The following is a 21,575-nucleotide window of genomic DNA, read 5'->3' on the forward strand; positions in this document are numbered from 1 at the left end:
AAGGGAAAAAAAACCCAAAAACTAAAATTCTTTAAAATTGTAATGGCAATGAAGCATTTTATAGTTTCTCCTCTCTCACTGGTTCTGAATTTTGGTGACAGGTGTATTTCTTAATGCAGATATGAAAAACAGTAGCTCCGTATCGAATACATTGACAAATGGATGTGTCATCAATGGACATTTGGACTTCCCCTCCACGACCCCGCTCAGTGGGATGGAAAGCAGGAATGGCCAGTGCTTGACAGGATCTAACGGAATTAGCAGTGGATTAGCCCCAGGACAGCCGTTTCCAAGTAGCCAGGGTTCTCTCTGCATTAGTGGGACTGAGGAGCCAGAGAAGACCCTGAGAGCTAACCCTGAGTTGTGCGGTTCTCTGCACCTGAACGGGAGTCCAAGTAGCTGTATAGCCAGTAGGCCTTCCTGGGTGGAAGACATTGGGGATAACCTGTACTACGGACACTACCACGGGTTTGGGGACACTGCCGAAAGCATCCCGGAACTGAACAGTGTGGTCGAGCATTCCAAGTCTGTGAAGGTGCAGGAGCGGTACGACAGTGCCGTGCTGGGCACCATGCACCTGCACCACGGCTCCTAGAGACACTGGCCTGCCTCTTGGAAATGCAGGAGTCCTTCCTGGTAGCCAGCTCAGAACACCGATGTAGCAGCAATTTGAACGAATGTCACAACTTGTACTATTTTTTTTTTATACTTTAACTTTCTGAAAAAGTAAACTTCGACAAGTTCCCAGCGACTGCTTGTTTGTGCATGAGTAGGGCTTACTAAGTGCATAGATGTTTCTACAGTGAGGTGTCCTTTTTATAAGATGTACTTTTGGAGTTTTTCTGATGCCAGTCTCAACATTGTCTTTTTAATACTGTCACCAGATATTGCCGTTTTTCCTTTTGTTAAAACATTATATGATCAAGATAAATTGGGGCGGTAAATGAGGTGCCTGGTAATTTATCTCTTTGCACATGGGCATCATTTTAAAAAGCTTGCTTCCACTGTTTTCTGTAGAATTTGACACAACACAACTATTTCCCTATGCAAGGTACAGCCTTACAAAGATTTCTGCAGTGATTTGTGTGAAGAAGAGAACGTTTGTCTTTTTCAGTGAAGCTTTGCAGATCACCATGTGGTTGAAGGTTTTAGTTGTAGACGGTGGTCCCTCCTTGGTGGAGATCACTGCCTTGGGCTTCATGAAAGCAGGCCCAGCCTGGGGCTGCGTTCTGATTCACTGTTTTTAATTCCACATTTCCTACTTGGTCTCTGGAAATTTTACCACACGTAACAGATTCCTTTATATGTAGTGGAAGTTACTATTTGTAGGAACTGTCAGGTCAAAGTATTTAACTGACTTTTGACATGTATTTTCTTTTTTCCTTGTTTTTGTTTTTTGGGGTTTTCCGCTTTAAGATATATACCACTATGTATATCCAGTTAACTGAGAGAATTTTTACTCTCTTCATAAAACTGCATTAAGTTTTTGATTTTGTAGAAATTAGCTTTGGTCTAGGCAACTAGTGGTTATACTGTGCAAATATTGTAATGAATTTTTACTTTTTTGATTTTTGTAATAAAAATTGGTGCAGATAGAGAAAATGTCAAACGAACAAACCAGTGTTCTAAGAGTGTTACTAACATTTTGTTTTGAAACTGTCCTTCACAAATTGAATAAAAAACTCTCACACACTCAGTTTGTCCCTGGGGTTTCTCTCCGGGCTTGGGGGCCAGCAGGGTGTGGATACCTGTGGAAGGAATGGGAAGTGAGGAGGAGTTGACTATTGTTTCCTTTTGCTTATAAGATTTTACTTGACTCTTCATAGGGTGTTTTTTCCCATTTTTGAGTTTCTACTCTAGTTTTATGGGCCCTGTTGGTGCTGAGCCTCTGTGGAGGAAGGATGAATTGCATGTCAGTTCAGCATCATGCCTGGGTGCTTATTTTCATAAAAGACAACAACCATCATGTTCTAAACTTCTTTGGTTTTAGCAAGTGTTCATTAATGTAAGCCTTTTAGGAATATGAATTACAGTTCTAAATAGCACCAAAATAGCCATTCTGGCATGCCTACCTATGTTATTTAAAACATTCAATACATCATGCATATTCTTGTAAAAACTTAATAGACCACAATGAGAGAGCATTACGCTTTGGTAGTTTTGCAAAAATTACAGTGAGAACAGGAGGAGAATGCATAGTGCTGTCCAGGCCACCGCCCCCATCCTATGGCAGACACTAGTAACCAAGCTTACAACTGAGATTTGGCCTCAGACTGATCCAAGAAGCCACCCAAACTACTGAGTTTTTAAGAGATGAAACTTGATGCCGTCCCGTTTGGACTGTTTTCTAAGGTATTGCAGATATTCTATAGTGAGTTAATTTGCTGAAAAACGTTAAGTGAATCTCTGAAAACACACTAAACATACTTTTGATTAGTCTTGAATTTTTGGACAGAATATGACTGCTTAGGAACAAAAATATTGCACAGAACCTAAAGTAGGGCAACATCCACACTTGAGTGGATGACTGAAGTAGTTTGTCATATTCTAGTTTAGAGTCATTTACACTAGTATATTCAGTTCTTATTTAGCGATACATAAGGAAATGGTGATGATGGAATTAATACTATGCCTGGAATTTGCTTCAAAATATAAAAATATGAGTGGAGCCCATGCTCCCTGGTGAGTGGAGACAAGGATCAAACACAGTTGGTGCGAGCTGATGTTAAAGCTGGGTAGTGGGTATGTAGAGGTGCATTAGTCTGTCTACTTTGTATTTATTTGAGACAAGTGTTTTTGGGGTATTTTTAGGACTTGAAAGAAAAATGCTGTATTAAAAAATATGGTTGTCATTTTAACATTGAGAATAAGTTTAGGTTTTTCTGTGTCCACCAGAATTGACGTTTATACTGAAAGAATAGCTCCCTGAGTCTTAGCCTTTTTGGCCTGAAGATACTTTCCCATGCATGCATTCATTTGTTCTAGTAGAAACAATTGGAATATGAAATAAAACCCATTTACAGTGACACCCGAACCATAGCATACCTAGGAAATTATCTTAAGATGTTCAAGACCTCTACACTGAAAACTATAAAACATTACTCGGAGATAGAATACCTAAATAAATTTTTGGTTGAAGTATGTGGAGAAAATCTGGCCTTACACAGATAGGTAATTGCAAAAAGGGATATTTGACTCATCTTTGCAGTTAATTGTGAGTGCTTGATGCCACGCCCAAACTCTGTAGTGGTCGTGGGGCAGAAGAATAGGAAGTTAGGGTAACCAAGCGCTAAGGCATAAGCAAAAGAACAGCAGGTACAGCCAGTTCTAGGCGAGATGAGGCAGCACTCAGGCCACAGTCTCCTACCTGTGATAAGACAGTCTCTGCTTCAGCCTGATTGGTTGCAAGCCAATCTGTCATAGGATGCAGCCAATTGGAGGCCTCTAAAGGGCACCTAGGGGTGTGTGTTACCAAATTCTTTAGCTTAGTGACTCTTGAGCCTGGCTCAAGTTGGCTCCCATTCTGTGGAGTGTACTTTTGCTACAATAAATCTGCGCTTTTTTTTGCTTCTTTCGTTGTTTCCTTCTTTTATTGCTTTGTGTGTTTATTCAACTGCACCAGGAACTTGGACAACTCGCAGTCAAGACCTTCCGTCCAGTAACAGTAGTTTCTTAAAGGCCAGTTGCAATGTTGAATCAGGACCCACATCAGTGAGCTTCTTGTATCAGGTTGCAGTAGAGTCCATCTATCTTTCACTTAGAAAGGACCTTTAACCCATGCGTAATTTTGTAACTTTATGCATTATTTGCTTGGGAAAGATCTTTTAACTGACTTCTGCAAGTCTTTCAAGTGTTGAAACTTTCATTAATATGAAAACATTGATCACCGGCCAGGCGCAGTGGCTCATGCCTGTAATCCCAGCACTTTGGGAGGCCGAGGCGGGCGGATCATGAGGTCAGGAGATCGAGACCATCCTGGCTAACACGGTGAAACCCCATTTCTACTAAAAATAAAAAAAAAAATAGCTGGGTGTGGTGGCACGCACCTGTAATCCCAGCTACTTGGGAGGCTGAGGCAGGAGAATCACTTGAACCCGGGAGGCAGAGGTTGCAGTAAGCCGAGATCACGCCACTGCACTCCAAACTGGGTGACAGAGCAAGACTCCATCTCTAAAAATAAATAAAACATTGATCACCAATAATCTCAGGAAAGTCAAAAGTTGGAAATTGTCAAGCACATGGTACTGGATATAAGTTTTACAACATTCTGACTTACGCTGAAAAACTCAAATTTTATCACTGGACACAAATACTGTCAGTTTTCCTTGAAGTAGAAGGTTCACTGGGTTAATTTGTTTTTGGTTTTTTTTTTAAGTGGAGGCAGGGTCTCACTCTGTCGCACAAGCTGGAGTGCAGTGATGTGATTTTGGCTCCTTGCAGCCTTGACCTCTTGGGCTCAAGGGATCCTCCTGACTCAGCCTTGAAGGTAGCTGGGACTACAGTAGTGCACCGCCATGCCCAGCTAATTTTTTTTTTTTTTTTTTTTTGACATGGGGTCTCACTATTTTACCCAGGCTGTCTCGAACTCCTGACCTCAAGCAATCCTCCCACCTTGGCCTCCTAAAGTGCAGGGATTACAGGCTTGAGCCACTGCATTATAACCTTATTTTTTTAAAAAATCACATAGCTTGTCAATCATTATTTCAAACGAAAATGACGTTTCTGAAAAAGCGACTGGATACACTTATCGCACAATCAGCCAGAGATGTGCTTTTCCTGGAGACAACCGTACACAACAAATCCTTTACGCACACTTTCTTTACATCACACAGAATGCGTGCTGTCAAAATTTACTCATTTTTGCTGCATTGAGGGCATTCTTAAATGAAATTGACTTTTTTTCTTTTTTTGACTGCACAGCAGTGAAGAATATAAAGGTGACCAGGTCGGGGCCGTTTTTGCTAAGGTGCTAGTAGCTTTACCCACAGTTTCTTTTGAACCCTCACAGTGCAGATGTCAACACTGAAAAAGGCAAGTCACATCTTGGTAATGAGACCGTTTTGATCTTGGGGACCCCCTGAAATGGGGTCCTGGGGACCCCGGGGTTCTGCAGGCCACAGTGAGAGAAGTGCTGGAATGTTTCGAATGATGAGATCTAAGCAACTAGTGATAAATACTGGAAAATGTAGACTGGGTATTCATTGAATTACGCTTTTTGACTTTTCCATAGGTTGGGTTTTTGGGGTTTTATTAAGGACGAGAAAAAGGTAGAATAATTTCGAGACAGAACGTGGGAAACATTGAAGAGTTTCCCGGAAAAAGGCGAGTCAAGAAACAGGCAGCGGGTGGAAGGGGAGGAGCCATCGGGAGGGCGGGAACCGGGGGAGGGGCGCAGGTGCCGGTGGAGGGGGCTGAGCCGGGCGGTTCCAGCGCGGCTCTGCTTGGGGGAACCGCAGCCGGGGTTGGGGCGAATGGGGGGTCCCGGGGCAGTGGGAGGGTAGTGGGGGCTGCAGCCAGGGAGACCCTGAGCGTGCGAGTGTGTGATGATGCGTATCAGTGTGTGCAAATGCATGAGTGAGCATGAGGATGTGTGTCCGTGTATGAATGTGAGTGTGCCAATGTGTGCAAGGACTGTGGGGGTTTGAGAGTGTCAGTGTGGGAATGTGGGGGGAATGTGGAGGGAAGTGTGTCGGGAATGTGTGAGTGTGCAGATGCGTGTATGGGAATGTGAAGGGAAGTGTGAGTGTTGTGAGTGGGAACCTGGTGTGTGTGAATGTGTGAATGTTTATATGTGAATGTACGTGATGTGTGTGGATGTGGATGTGGTGCACGTGTGAATGCTGATTTGTGTGACGTGTGCGCAGATGTGTATGTGTGATGCATGTGGATGTGTGTAAATGTGTGTGGCTGCTGTTCATGTGTAAATGCTGTGTGTGACGTTTATGAATGCATGTGTGCAGATGTGAATGTTTTATATGTGTGGCTGGTGTGCATGAGTGGTTGTAGTGAGACTTGTGTTATATGTGTGCACGTGTGAACATGTGTGTGATGTGCATGTGTGGATGTGAATGCTGCATGTGGGTGTTGTGTCGAGGTGTGGGCATGTGTGCGAGTGTGACGTGTATCTGTGGATGTGTGTGAACGCAGGTATGTGAATGTGTGACTTGTGTATGTGTGGATAAACGTGTGTGCGTGGGTGAATGTTATGTGTGTGACATGTGGGTGTGGATGTGTGAATGTATGCACTTGTGTTAATGTGTGACTTGTACATGTGTGGATGAATGTGCATGTGTGAATGTGACTTGTGTGGGTATGGATGTATGCACTTGTGTGAATGTCGTGTGACTTGTACATGTGTGGATGAATGTGTGTGCGTGTGTGAACGTGTGACTTGTGTGGGTGTGAATGTATGCATGTGTGTGAATGTTATGTGTGTGATGCGCAGATCTGGAGAATGGATGGAAGAGCAGGCGCTTGGGGAGAGGGGAGGATCAGAAGCCATGGGGAAGGGTGGAGGGAGAGGCCGTGGGGGTGGGGAGAGGCAGAGAGGCCATCAGGGAGGGGAGGCCAGGGTGGGGGGCACCTGCACACCATGAAGAGGCCCCTGAGGGCAGCTCGGCCTCCTGTTGGGGGGCAGGAGGGAAGGACCAGGGTGGGCTCTGGCGGGAAGGCCCAGGCAGTGCAGAATCATGGGGCTCAGGGGCCCTGCTGGGGCCCGCTCAGGAGCCTAGGGGCCTTAGGTCTCAGGAGATGGGCAGGGGAGATGGGGCCGGAAAGGGGCCATGAGGACAGAATGGGTTCGGAATCGGAGTCTGCCGGGCAGGAGTCGCTGGGAAGGTGGGCATCTCAAGCCCTGGAGAAGCTTCCACTCCGCGGAAAGAGGAGAGGACTGCAGCTCCTGGGTGTCTGGGGCAGGACGTGGATGGGGTCACATTTTTCTCTGTTGGGAATAGCATGTGCGAGGCGTCCGCTCGGGCTTTGAAGGTTGCAGGGTGGGGAAGGGAGGCCGGTGAAGCGCTGAAACCATCCCTGAGGGACTCTGAGTGACCACTTTGTGGTCAATCCACAGGGAGAGCTGAGGAGGAGGCGGAGGCCCCACAGGTGAGGGCCAGGTGAAAAGTCCTACAGCTGCTGCGTGGCTGAGCCTCGTGGGCGGGCAGGCAGGGAAGGGGTGGCTAGAGGGAGGGGTGCCATGGGTCCCCCAATTCTCTGGGCATTCAGCAGAAAAACCGGCAGGGCTAAGCCAGGGAAGCTGAACTAGAAGTTTCTAACCTGCACAAGCAGAGCCACACAGGTCAAGAGGACTCTGGGAGGTCCCAGGGCTCCGGGAAGTGCAGGCTTGGGAAAGGGGTCTCCACCGGGAGTTCAGGCCTCATCCCAGTAATGGTCACAGCCCCCGCATGACCAAGCGCCCCAGCACCTGGGCAGGCCCACAGTGCAGCAAAGAGGGGTGTGTGCCTCTTCCGCAAGGTCTGGCAGAGGCTGGGGGGTGGGTACCCGCCCAGTACCTGTGCTGAAAGGTCACCTCGAAGGGGTCCCCGGGACATGACCAGGGCTGCAGAGTCCCCAAGGTTAGAGCTGGTCAGTGCAGCACGGGGCATCCCCCTCAAAACACAGCACTGACAGCAGCAGCAGAGCATTCAGCTTTGAGGCAGGACATCCCACCCGGGGAGAAGCCCCTTCCTCGGGCTCACGTTCTCGTGAGATCGTAGTGCAGTGTCAGCCAGGGCTGCAGTCTCATCTGAAAGCTCCCCTGGAGCCTCTGCATCCAAGCTCATGCCCATGGCTGGTGACCGGACCCAGTTCCCTCCTGCTCCCCCAGGTCACTGAACTGAGGGCCTGAGTTCTTTGATGGTTATTGGCCTAAGGCCACCCCAGCTCCATGCAGGGGAGGGCAAGGGCCTCTCCACCAGGCACCCTGAAGAGTGCTCACCCACGGCAGGTAGAGGCAGGAGGGCTGGGGAAGGGCAGAGGACACATCGGGTGTTTCATTTTATTGCCTTTTTTGTTTTCAAACAGAAGATCTGAAGCCAGTTTTCTTAAGAACATTCAGCAAGTTTTCTTAAGAACAAAAAAAAAAAGACAAACTAGAACAGTCTGCTTGGCTTATCTTGGCCTCACCTTAACCCTCCCTGTCCTGCCATCTTTCTATGGCTCCCCTCTGCCAGGTGCCCCCTGAACTTTCAGATTCCAGGACAGTTTGAGAACTACTTCGATTTTTCTGTTTTCCCATTTATGAAGGCCACTGTGCTCTCACCAGGGAATTTAATTACAAGGTTTTTAGAAACAAAAATTGCAATTCAGATGCATCAGTGAATCAGTCCTATTCCCTGTCTGCTAAAGGATGTCTTTTCATTACCGTCATCTACTGTAGGGCTTTTCTGACAGTTCATATAATTCAAGATAATTGAAGCCAACTTTGCAAGCAAAACGACAGGAATCACTACATGAAACAGCACATTAAGTCTCTGATTCATAACAACGGCACTATTTCCTTAGTGGTTTTAAAATTCTCTCGGCTGGGCGTAGTGGCTCACGCCTGTAATCCCAGCACTTTGGGAGCCTAGGATGGGCAGATTGTTTGAGCTCAGGGGTTCAAGACCAGCCTGGGCAACAACGTGAGACCTTGTCTCTACAAAAAATACAAAAATTAGCTGGGCTTGGTGGCGCATGCCTGTAGTCCCGGCTACTTGGGAGACTGAGGTGTGTCAATTGAGAAAAATGACAAGACAAGTCTCAATCATTTTAGGAGGTTTATTTGCCAAAGTTGAGGACGAACACCCGGGAAACAGTCTGTACCTTTCTCCGAAGATGATTTTGAGGGCTCCAAATTTAAAGGGGAAAGGGTGGGATAATGACAAGTACACAATTTTCATGTAAGAGGCAGGTAGAGAAAAATAGTCACGCCTTTGGCTCATTGAATCTGCATTATTTTTACACAAGATAACGTCTTATTTAGGGACCAAAAGGGGAGGCAGGTTTGCACGACCCAGTTCCCAGCTTGACTTTTCCCTCTGGCTTGAGTTTGGGGGCCCGAGATTTATTTTCCCTTCACAGGTGGGAGGACGGTGTAAGCCTGGGAGGCAGGGCTGCAGGGAGCCGAGATCGTGCCACTGCACTCCAGCCTGGGTGACAGAGTGAGATCCTGTCTCAAACAAAACAAAACAAAACAAAAAACCTCTCTCTGGGCGAGGGAGGGACTGTGAAAGCAACCGAGGAAACAGGCAGCTTTCATTCCCAGCAGCGTGGGATCCTCGCCCAAGGCCGGGAAAACACAGGAGTGAAACGACAGCTATAGAAGTACACTCCACAGGCTGCACAAAAAGAACAAAAACAGTGCTACACACACCAGTAAGCAACGGCACTGGCATGCTCCACCTCCTGTGGGCAGCCTGGGGATGAGGTCATTTTCCAAAACAGGGAGCTGGTCAGCATTTTCCATGCCCAGGGCAAGTTCCCCTTGATGGGCAGCGCCTAACGACCAGCGCTGAGTCAGTCTAGGAGCAGAAAGACTGGAAACCCTGGAGCAGGAGCCACGTCAGCGTGACTCAAGCAATGGCAAGTTTTCACAGCAACAACATGAAACGCCCAACAGGGTGATGACTATGGGAGGAAGACGGACCGGAACCTGGATAGTGCGTGCACTGCACACCCTCCTGGTTAACAGCCCCACGCCCCGAGAGCTGTTCTTTACACAAATTTCTTCTGTTAAAGCAGCTCGTGTGGCTTCTGCAGCCTGGTGGAGCCAACACGTGCCTGTCACGGAGGTGAGGAGTGGGTGCCCACCAGCATTTCATGCTGACCTTCCAGAAACACGGTGTCCCTCAGAGGCTTCAGCCTGCAGGACAGAGCCACCCCTGGTCGTTCTGTTGGAATTTCGGCGTTCCTGTCTTTTAGGCGACATCCGCCAAGCGCAGTTTGTGTGAAGAAACGCATTTTGTCGTGTCTGCCGGAGCCCAGCGCGGCTGCTGTGCACTGCGGGAGTGGGCTTGTCCAGTCTTCAAACACAGGGACAGAATGTGCCCATCTCATGTTAAGACGTGAATAATAGTAGAAATTTCTGTTACAGGAGAACTCTCTGCATTATCCTCACCATTTTCCTGTAAGAGTAAAACTTCTAAAAAATTTTTATGAGCACACTAATTCCTCACTTAAGGTCATCATTAGGTTCTTGGAAACGGCAACTTTCAACAAAAGGACAGACAGCAGGTGCTCAAATAGCATTCTTTCCTTCAACATCATTTCATCCTAAGGAGAAAAAATGGATTTTGTTACATGTCCTTTCATTTAAGGCTGCACTTTCCAAGAACCTACTGATGACATCAAGTAAGGACCTACTGCACCTTACAAGTTGCTGGCATTTGCAGAGTGCACCCCAGGTGGGCCTGGAATTGACCTAAGGTGGAGGAGAGCAGGTGTGCTGCTCCGTCCTGGCTGTGTGGCTCCGTCCTGTGGACTGATGCGGGTGGACAGTCAAGAATGCTTTCAGGAGAATGTGGGTGGCCTGCCAATGGGACCTATTCCAGAGGTCTGAGAAGAAACTGTCGTTTAACCTAGAATCCTACGAGGAATCAAACTAGCTTTGACATGAAAAGGAAAAAGAATGACGACTCTGAATAGGTAGAGACTCAGAACAATTCTTACCCACTCATCGTTTAGGAAAAATTCTTACAGCATGTGCTTCACCAGGGTCACCAATTGTCCCAATTTGCTTGGGACTGAGGATTTGTTTTTGTTTGTTTGTTTGTTTTGAGACAGAGCCTCTCTCTCTGTTACCCAAGCTGGAGTGCAATGGTGCGATTTTGGCTCACTACAACCTCCATCTTCCGGGTTCAAGTGATTCTCCTGTCTCAGCCTCCCTGAGTAGCAGGGATTACAGGCACCCACCACCATGCTGGCTAATTTTTCAATATTTAGTAGAGATGGGGTTTCACCATGTTGGCCAGGCTGGTCTCGAACTGCTGACCTCAGATGATCCACCTGCCTCAGCCTCCCAAAGTGCTGTGATTACAGGCATGAATCACCATGCCCAGCCTACTCAGGGGGTTGTATGGACATGGGACTTTTAATGCTAACACTAGCATAGCCTCTGTCAGACTGAGATGATGGTCACTCTTTAGCCAAACATCGCCACCACTGTCCCCCAACATCCACAACAGCAACAGTTTGAGTAAAGACGCAAGTACCACCTGCGGTCCAAATACTTGAGTGTGTTAACGGTGCGTTGGGTGCACACGGTGGTACCCAGAGTCTCCAATTAGCTCCTCGTGAGCTGGGTGGGGCATGCAGGGGAGGAGGCAGAGCTTCCTGCCTGTCTGGGGAGGCTGTGGGCTCCACCTCTGCAGACTTTGGGAGGAAACCAGTGTTCACACACTTGTAGTAATGCACGTGTAGTTTAGGGTTTCTTTGGAACTCAGCTGTGGACAAAGCACAGAACTCAGTTGTCTCTGTAGAAAAGGGTGGCCTGTCACCCGGTACCAGCTGAGGGGAGTGCGGTGGTGAGAGCACCTGGTGGTGGCCGAGAGGAGGCACGGAGCAGAGTCAGGGTCCCCTCACGGAGTGAGTGCAGAAGACAGAACCACAGAGGCAGCCGTAATGACATTACTTCATTTGGGGTTAAATTAGGGTGCACATCACACAAAATCCCCAAACCACAGGGAATGAAATGGAAGTTGTTTCTCTCTCGTTCTCTCTCATAAAACAAGTCTGAAAGCTGCAGTGTCATCAGATCCACGGCCCCGCATCTCTGCCACACCCCACCATGCACCTCCACTCCTCCCAGCCTGTGGCTTCCAGAGCTCCAGGAACTCGGGAGAAACAAAGACACTGGGATCTTCTGCCATGGAAGCAGAGAGGAACGCTGGGGAAACACAAGGGCACTTGCTGCCACAAGTGCCTCCTGGAAGACCAAAACCCAATGCCATGACTGCCTCCCTCCAGCAGCGCCAGCATGAGTGAGCCAGATCCCCACCTTTGATCATCAAGGCTGAGAGGTAATATCTGAGGTCGACAGATCAAGAACTAGAGATAAAAGCAAACCACGCTGGTGGTAAAGAGGAGGAATGACCGTAAGGTGCCTCTGAAAAGTGGGACTGCGGGGAACCTCCTCTTGGTTTCTGGTTGCACGTGTGAATTTGTTGAAAACTGAACATATTAAGATGTGAGCTTAGGAGTTGGCAGCCTGCAGCATGGGGAGGTGTGGGAAGTGGACAGTCTCAGGCCAGGTTGGGCTGGAAAGTGGTGCCACCTCGACAACAGTAGGTGAACATCTACCCCCAGTGACGACATTCAGACCTTCACCCAGCATCCACTTCCAGGGGAGATTTTCACAGAAATATTCACGAGTGCACACAAAATATACAAAGGATGATGAGGGTTGAACATTGTTATGACAAAACATGGGAAGCAACTTAAATGCCATCCGTGGGAAACGGTCTACTGGTGGAACTGTGGGGCTGTGGGACACTGTGGGTGGGTGAGAAATGGAGAAGCGTCTCCAAGCATCAGCAGGATAAGACGGCTCTATCTGTTTTCAAAGGAGAAAAAGAGCAAGCCCCAAGCTGTGCATTTATACAGGGACATGAGTGCATCCATCTGTAATGCGTCTGTCACCCCACACCAGGAGGGTTTAACTCTGCATGGGGAGAGGGTGAAGAAGGGTTTTCACCTGGTGCTAGACTGTCTGGGTTCAAATCCTGCTCCTACTTAGTGCTGTGCATTTGGGCAAAATACCTAAACCTCTCTGTGCCTTCCTTTCCACCTCCCTGAAGCAGGGTCTGTGACAATGCCCACTCCTCATTCATAAGATGGTGGTGAGGATTAAATGAGCTGATGCCCTCACAAGGTGTTTGTCCACCAGTGATATGGTTTGGCTGTGTCCCCACCCAAATCTCGTCTTGAATTGTAATCCTCCTAATTCCCACGTGTCGAGGGAGGGACCCCGTGGGAGGTGATTGGATCATGGGGGTGGTTTCCCCCATGCTGTCCTCATGATACTGGGTTCTCATGAGATCCGATGATTTTATAAGGCAGCTTTCCCTGCTCTTGCACGCTCTCTCTTGCCTGCCGCCATGTAAGATGTGCCTTTTCCCTTTCCACCATGATTGTAAGTTTCCTGAGGCCTCCCCAGTCATACAGAACTGTGAATCCATTACATCTCTTTCCTTTATAAACTGCTCTGTCTTATAGCAGTGTGCGAATGAACTAATACAGTAAATTGGTACTGCAGAGAGTAGAGTACTGCTATAAAGATACCCGAAATGTGGAAGCAACTTTGGAACTGGATAATAGACAAAGATTGGAACAATTTGGAGGGCTCAGGAAAACGACAGGAAAATGTGGGGAAGTTTGGAACATCCTAGAGACTTGTTGAATGGTTTTGACCAAAATGCTGATAGTGATGTGGACGATGAAGTCCAGGCTGCGGTGGTCTCAGATGGAGATGAGGAACTTCTTGAGAACAGGAGTGAAGTTCTCTCTTGCTATGCTTTAGCAGAGACTGGTGGCATTTTGTCCCTGTCCTAAGATCTGTGGAACTTTGAATGTGACAGAGATGACCTGAAATTGGAACATATGTTTACAAAGAAGCAGAGCATTAACGTTTGGAAAATTTGCAGCCTGACAATATGATAGAAGAGAAAAACCCATTTTCTGGGCAGAAGTCCAAGCTGGCTGCAGATATTTGCATAAGTAATGAGGAGCCAAGTGTTAATCACCAAGACAATGGGGAAAATGTCTCCAGGGTATGTCAGAGGACTTTGCAGCAGCCCCTCTTATCACAGGAATGGAGGCCTAGGAGGGAAAAATGGTTTCATGGGCCAAATCTAGGGCCCCACTGCTCTGTGCAGCCTCTGGACTTGACACCTTCTGTCCCAGCTGCTGCCACTCCAACTCCAGTAGTCGCTAAAAGGTGTCACATACAGCTTAAGCTGTTGCTTCAGCAGGTGCAAGCCCCAAGCCTGCACAGAATTCAAGAATTGAGGTTTGGGAACCTCTGTCTAGATTTCAGAAGAAGTATGGAAACAGCTGGATGTCTAGGCAAAAGTTTGCTGCAGGGGTGGAACCTTCATGGAGAACCCGTTAGGGTGGTGAGGAAGGGAAATATGGGGCTGGAGCCCCCATAGCAGAGTACACACTGGGTCACTGCCTAGTGGAGCTGTAAGAAGAGGGCCACCATCCTCCAGACCCCAGAATGGTATACCCACTGACAGCTTGCACTGTGGCCTGGAAAAGCTGCAGACACTCAACGCCAGTCCATGAAAGCAGCCAGAAGGGGGGCTGTACTTTACAAAGCCACAGAAGCAGAGCTGCCCAAGACCATGGGAACCCACCTTTTTCATAAGTGTGACCTGGGCCGGGCGCGGTGGCTCAAGCCTGTAATCCCAGCACTTTGGGAGGCTGAGACGGGCGGATCAGGAGGTCAGGAGATCGAGACCATCCTGGCTAACACGGTGAAACCCCATCTCTACTAAAAAATACAAAAAAAAAAACTAGCCGGGCGAGGTGGCGGGCACCTGTAGTCCCAGCTACTCGGGAGGCTGAGGCAGGAGAATGGCGGGAACCCGGGAGGCGGAGCTTGCAGTGAGCTGAGATCCGGCCACAGCACTCCAGCCTGGGCGACAGAGCGAGACTCTGTCTCAAAAAAAAAAAAAAAAAAAAAAAAAAAGTGTGACCTGAATGTGAGACATGGAGTCAAAGGAGATTATTTTGGAGCTTTAAGATTTAATGATTGCCTCACTGGATTTTGGACTTACAAGGGGCCTGTAGCCCCTTTGTTTGGCCACTTTCTCCCATTTGAAATGGAATAATTTACCAAATGCCTGTACCCCCATTGTATCTTGGAAGTAACTAACTTGGTTTTGATTTTACAGGCTCATAGGTGGAAGGGACTTGCCTTGTCTCAGATGAGAATTTGGACTTGGACTTTTGAGTTAAGACTTTGGAGGATGGTTGGAAGGGCATTATTGTGTTTTGAAATGTGAAGACATGAGATTGGGGAGGGGCCATGGGCAGAATGATAATGGTTTGGCTGTTTTTCCACCCAAATCTCATGTTGAATTGTAATCCCCATAATCCCCACATGTCGAGGGAGGGACCTGGTGGGAGGCGACTGGATCATGGGGGTAGTTTCCCCCATATTGTTCTCATACTAATGAGTTCTCACAAGAGCTAATGGTTTTATAAGGCATTTTTCCCTGCTCTTTTTTGCTCTCTCTCGCCTGACGCCCTGTAAGACATGCCTCTTCCCCTTCTGCCATAATTGTAAGTTCCTTGAGGCCTCCCCAGCCATGCAGAACCATGAGTCAATTAAACCTCTTTTCTTTATAAATTACTCCGTCTCAGGTAGTATCTTTATAGCGGTGTGAGAGCAGACTAATACAATCAGCTTCTATGTTGTTGGCAGTTTTACCATGAGCATGGATTCCTGTATTCCTTCTGAAATTTTCTTTAAAAGTTTCAGCTTATATAGAAAGTATATTTGACACTCACAATCCTTCCCAGCCATAAAAGACAGTGGGGTGTGAGTGTGTGGGGTGGGAGGCAGCAGTGGCAGCCCAGTGACAACAGCAGTGTATGCCGGGAACAGCTCAGCAGCAGGGCAGGTCAGGGCTGACCTGAATTGCCAGGCTCGCTACACCGAGTGATTTGGTTTGCAAATAAATATTATTTGTTTCTGTTTTAATGTGTAAATAGAGCACCTGAATTACCCAGTAATGTAACTCTGAAAATGCTAAATTTCTACCTGACTTTATGCCTAGGAGAAACAGTCTGGGAGCTGAGGACCACTCACCCTACAGGGGTTGCAGCAGAAGGAAGGGCAGGCACAGACATTGTAGGGCCCCACTGAACAAGGGTGCTCTGGCCATAGCACTGCCCCGTGTCAAAAGCAGGAGAGAGGTTCTGACAAGCACTGCTCACAGCGTTATTTGATCCCAATGCTTTCTATCAAAGATGAACTGAAAAATATTCATTTTGTCAAAAATATTTTATCTTCCTATCATTATACGGAGTACTCCACATTAAAGAAAAAAGCCAGGTATGTGATACCGCCGCTGCTATGGCCACTTGGAGAGGAGATGCTGCCCACCAGGCCTGCGTGTGTGACGACGGGTGGACTCAGGTCACAGCAGGAAATGGGAGTGGGCCTGCGGGGTTAGACTGGATCTGCAGGCATGGGCCTGAGCTCAGGGTTCCCAATACATAAAAATAGGCCCAATAATGAATGCAAATGTGCAGACACAAACATTCACACACACAATGGGGCACATGCACACATGTGCCTTCCAGAACATTCCTTCCAGAGGCACAGACCTTGACCCTGACTCAGAGCAAACACCAGAGAAACTCAAGTTGCGACCTTGACCCAGGAACTGGGAGCCTGTGCCAGGGTTGGAAAGGTTAAAAGCGTCTGGGGAGCGTCCCAGCAGCAGGAGACCGAAGAGACCTAACCGTGGTGCTCCCTGCCTTCTGAACCAGGTTCTTTCTTTCATTTTTATTAACTTTTATTTTAGGTTCAGGGGTACATGTGCAGGTTTGTTATACAGGTAAACTCATGTCACAGGGGTTTGTTGTACATATTATTTCATCACCCAGGTATTCAGCACAGTATACAATAGTCCTCTTTTCTGCTTCTCTCCCTCCCCCCACCCTCCTCCCTCAACTAGACCTCAGTGCCTGTTCTTCCCTTCGTTGTGTTCATGAGTTCTCATCATTTAGCTCTCACTTATAAGTGAGAACATGTGGTATTTGGTTTTCTGTTCCTGCGTTCGTTTCCCAAGGATAATGGCCTCCAGCTCCATCCATGTTCCCACAAAAGACATGATTCCTTCTTTTTTATGGCTGCAATAATGTCCTTTACAGTGAACCAGATTCTTCGCTGCAAGGGTTATCTAATATCAACCCCATTCAATGAGTAAAATCTTTGGGAGGATTCACTATCGTTAATTTTGTTCTCGGTATAATTTGTGCTATTGGTTTATTGTTCATGTGTAAAACTGGAAAAAATATTCTTCAATCCAATCATGATCAGTGCCAAGCTATGATTGCTATGGCTCATTTAAATCAGAGAAAAGGGGGAGATGTAGGGAGACCCCCTGAAACTATTGCTATGGAATAAAAGATGAAATGCTCCTGATTATTGTAAATACAAAATTGCATGCAGGATTGTGTAAAAACAATGCCAGGTTGGGCTGCCAGAATGAGCCGACAGCACGAGATGTGCTTCCCCCTGCAGAGAGCCTGTGAATGGACGTGCAGTCAGGGAGGTTTCACATCACCAAGATTCCTATCCCAGAAAAGCAGATGTTCATCGCTCTGGGAATGGAATGCAACCCTTGTGGAGAGCCTATAAACGGACGCATGGTGGGGGGGCACCTGTCCATATGGATAAGATAGGGCTATAAATGCCCTCATCTTGCCACAGCTCTTCCAGACCTCTTTAGGGTTAAGGCATACTCCCTTCTGAGAATTTCTGGTCTAACCGGTTGTCCAGCTTCACCTCCTATTTCTATGGATTGTTTGTAACCAGCTTTTGCTGCAACTGTTACTGCTGATTAATATCTTGCTAATCACAGGTTATGGAAAGACTGTGTTTCTGTTTTAAGGCTCTGTTAGAAATTACTGATGCACACCCTATACTGTAAATTCTTATCTCTGTATATTGTACTTCTGCATACGGATGTTATGTTAAAGAATTACTTCATCCCCATCTGACCATCTCACCTCATAATCAAAGGACCCCGAATTCCTCACTAACCTACCCCCACCCTCACCCTCACTAAACTTAATAGTAAATGCTAGTATATCCAGTGCACTGGTGGCATTGTGGGACCAGGAGGTGGTGACCCCCCTGGGCCCAGCTTTCACTATTTGTGTGTGTCTATTATTTCTTGACCTGTCAATCCACCTGGGAACAAAGAAAGAACCCTGTTGCATTGCGGGATGCTGGCCAGATCCCTCAATAGAGGACATTATTGTGACACCTGGAGACATGTGAGTAAAGCCTGTAGGTGGGTGGGGTGGTGGTCAGGACAGCTGTCATGCATGGTGCCCAGGGGTGACTATGGAGGAGTGTGTCCTTGTTTCTCAGAATCACACCCCAAACTTTTGGGGCATGATAGAGCAGGAACTTCAGATTGTTTGGGAAAGAAAAATGTGTAAAGCCAGATCAAAATGAATAAACCAGAAGCTGACCAATGAAAAGGGGAAATTTATATATAGTGTTATCAGAAATCGGTAGAGAACGGATTAAATATCATGACTTAGCATTGGGGGAAATAAGTTTTAAATCACTACCTCACACCATGCTCCAAGGTATATTCCACATGGAATAAAAAAATGAATGTCACAAGCTAGACCAAGGGCTAATGTCCTTCCACATATAGAGAATATTTTAAAAATTAATCAGAAAGCCTATCAAATCCCAAAGGCATTTTTGCAGAAATAGAAAAATCCATCCTAAAATTCATATGAAATTTCAAGGGACATTGAATTGCCAAAACAATCTTGAAGAAGAACAAAGTTGGAGGCCTCACACTTTTGGACTTCAAAACGTATTACAAAGCTAAAGTAATTTTCAAAATATGGTATTGGCATAAAGATATACCTATAGACAAATGGAATAAAATACACAGCCAAGAAATAAACCCTTGCATATATGGACACATGATTTTCAACAAGGGTGCCAAGATCATTCAATAAGGGAAAAGACTGTCTTGCCATCAAGTGATGTTGAGAAAATTGGACATTCACATGCAAAAGAATGAAGTTGGACCTTTACCTTCCACCACATACAAATAGTACTTAATATTAATTACCATATATGTATACATTTAATTATAGTTTAGCTCTTATTGTTATTTTGTAAGATTTAGCTCTTACTAAATGTAACACTAAAACTATAAAACTCTTAAAACACACTTCAACAACTTCATGACATTGCAGTTGGCAGTAATTTATTGAATATGACACTGAAAGCACAGGCAACAGAGGAAATGAGATAAAATTGACCACAGCAAAATTTAAACCTGTGCACCAAGGGACACAGCCATCAAAGGCAACTCATGGCATGCAAGAAAATATGTGCGAATCAGATACCTGATAAAGGGTTGATATCCAGAATAAGCAAAGAACTCCCACAACTCAACAACAACAAAACATTTAAAAATGGGCAAAGGACTTAAATACACATTTCTTCAAGGAACATTTACAAATGGCCAATAAGCACACGAAAAGATGCTCAACATCACTAATCATCAGGGAAATGTAAATCAAAACCACAGTGAGACACCATCTCACACCCATTAGGATGCCCACCATAAAAGATGATTCGAGTTGAAGGACATGGATATTTTCTCTCACCACAATGAATTAAACTAGAAATAAGTAATAAAAAGACACTTGAAAAATCCTCATGTATTTTAAGTAAGATATATACATCTAAATAACCCATGCGCTACAGACGATAACATGGTGGAAATTTAAAAGTATTTTGAACTAAATGATAATAAAAGTACTACATTTCAGCAGCTTTTAGCTTATAGTTAAAGCCTTGCATGAAGGAAAGTATGAAGATAGAAATATGTATTATGGAGTAAAAAAGCCTAAATAAACTGAGTATGCATTTTAAGAAGTTAGAAAATAAAAATAGAAGAAATTAATGAAATAGGAAATAAATGTATAATAGAGAAGATCAATGAAACCATTACTTGGCTCTTTGAAATAACTAAAAAATTTAAACATCCATTGGTGAGACTGATCAATGAAAAGAGGGAAGATATAAAAATTTCAAGACTGTAAAAGGTCATACTGAATCTTTCTTATTAAAACGATAAGAGGATATTGTAAACATTTTTAATCAACAAACTTGAAATTTTAGATAGACAAATTCCTTTAAGAAATACAAGTTTTCAAAATATACACAAGAAAGAAATCTGTATAGTCCTAATTCTAAATTTACTGTCTGAAGATGCAATGTAAAACCTTCCCACAAAGAAATCTTTAATCCCAAATGAATTTGCCTGTAAATTCTTGTAAACATCTAACAATAAAATGGCAAACACAAATTCTTACAGAGAATAAGTAAAGAAGGAGCACTCCATATTTATTTTATGAAACCAAAACAGCATCGATGCCAAAACGTGACATTCCAGGAAAGGAAAACTGCAAGCCAACTGTGTTAGGCCGGTTTGGCATCACTGGAAAGAAGTACCGCCAGGTGCGGTGGCTCACGCCTGTAATCCCAGCACTTTGGGAGGCCGAGGCGGGCGGATCACGAGGTCAGGAGATCGAGACCATCCTGGCTAACACGGTGAAACCCCGTCTCTACTAAAAAATACAAAAAACTAGCCGGGCGAGGTGGCGGGCGCCTGTAGTCCCAGCTACTCGGGAGGCTGAGGCGGGAGAATGGCATGAACCCGGGAGGCGGAGCTTGCAGTGAGCTGAGATCCGGCCACTGCACTCCAGCCTGGGCGACAGAGCAAGACTCCGTCTCAAAAAAAAAAAAAAGAACAAAACACATAAATACCTAAGACTGGGTAGTTTACAGAGAAACAGGTTTATTTAACTGGCTCCTGGTCCTGCGGGCTGTAAGGAAGCTTGGCTCCAGCATCTGCTCCGTTTCTGGGAGGCCCCAGGGCGCTTTCACTCAAGGCCGAAGGTGAAGCGGGAGCAGGCACGTCACTCATTGAGAACAGGAGCGAGAAAGAGAGGGAGACGGAAGGTGCCACACACTTTTAAACAAGCAGATCTCGGGAGAACTGATTCACCATCTTAAGCGTGCACCAAGGGGATGATGCTCAACTACTCCTGAGAAATCCACCCTGTGATCCAATCACCTGCCACCGACCCCACCTCCAACACAGGGGATTACATCTCAACATGAGATTCGGCAGCACAAACATCCAAACCACACCACTAACTACTCATGAGCCTAGATGTAAACCACGAGCACGTCAGGTTTATTCCAGGAATACAAGATGGGTTAACGTTTGGAAATTAACCAGTATAATCCATCACGTTAACAAGAAAGAAAAAAGAAAAGTCATCTGATTATCTTAATCCGCGCAGAAAAGTGTTTAATAAATACACATTTGTAATATAAAAATACGAAACTTTCTTATCCAAATTAAGGGAAACTACAAGACAGAGCGAGACTCCATCTCAAAGAAAAAAAAAAAGAACAAGAAAACTATATATATATAAAAGCAATCGGAAATCAAATGTTAAGCAAGAAACCTGTTTTAAAAACGTATCTTCCCCTTGCCTGTGGGCTCCGCAGTTCCGAGGCGCCCTCGTTACTCCCTGGTTTCTTTCCCGAGCCTCCCCAGTGTCTCCTGTAGCCAGAATAATGCCCCCCACCCATGTCCACAACCTAATCCCCAAAACCTCGCCTGGCAGCAGGGACTTGGTAGACTGAGGGAGCTGGGGACCTGGGGGTGATAGAGCAGCAGGGACTTGGCAGACTGAGGGAGCTGGGGACCTGGGGGTGGGAGATTCTCCTGGGTGATGGGGCAGGCCTCCTGGAATCACGGGTGGGAGGCGGGAGGGTCGGAGGTCAGAGCGACTGAGGCCAGGTC

At 46.2% G+C, this 21,575-nt stretch overlaps 1 protein-coding gene across 3 annotated transcripts in view; it reads left to right on the forward strand.

Moving 5' to 3' along the window:
• Positions 1–1,692, forward strand: part of LOC105485291 (ankyrin repeat domain 10) — a 36,513-nt gene extending 34,821 nt beyond the window's left edge. For 2 of the 3 annotated variants that reach the window (XM_011747577.3, XM_071081030.1), the window contains exon 6: positions 102–1,692. In XM_011747577.3, coding sequence (XP_011745879.2) covers positions 102–595 — 494 coding nt within the window. In that variant the 3' untranslated portion in view covers positions 596–1,692. The remainder of the gene's footprint in view (positions 1–101) is intronic. The other variant, XM_011747578.3, reaches the window with a different exon arrangement.
• Positions 1,693–21,575: the final 19,883 nt, after the last annotated feature.

Source organism: Macaca nemestrina, chromosome 16 (genome assembly GCF_043159975.1).
Source record: "Macaca nemestrina isolate mMacNem1 chromosome 16, mMacNem.hap1, whole genome shotgun sequence".
Taxonomy (NCBI): Eukaryota; Metazoa; Chordata; class Mammalia; order Primates; family Cercopithecidae; genus Macaca; species Macaca nemestrina.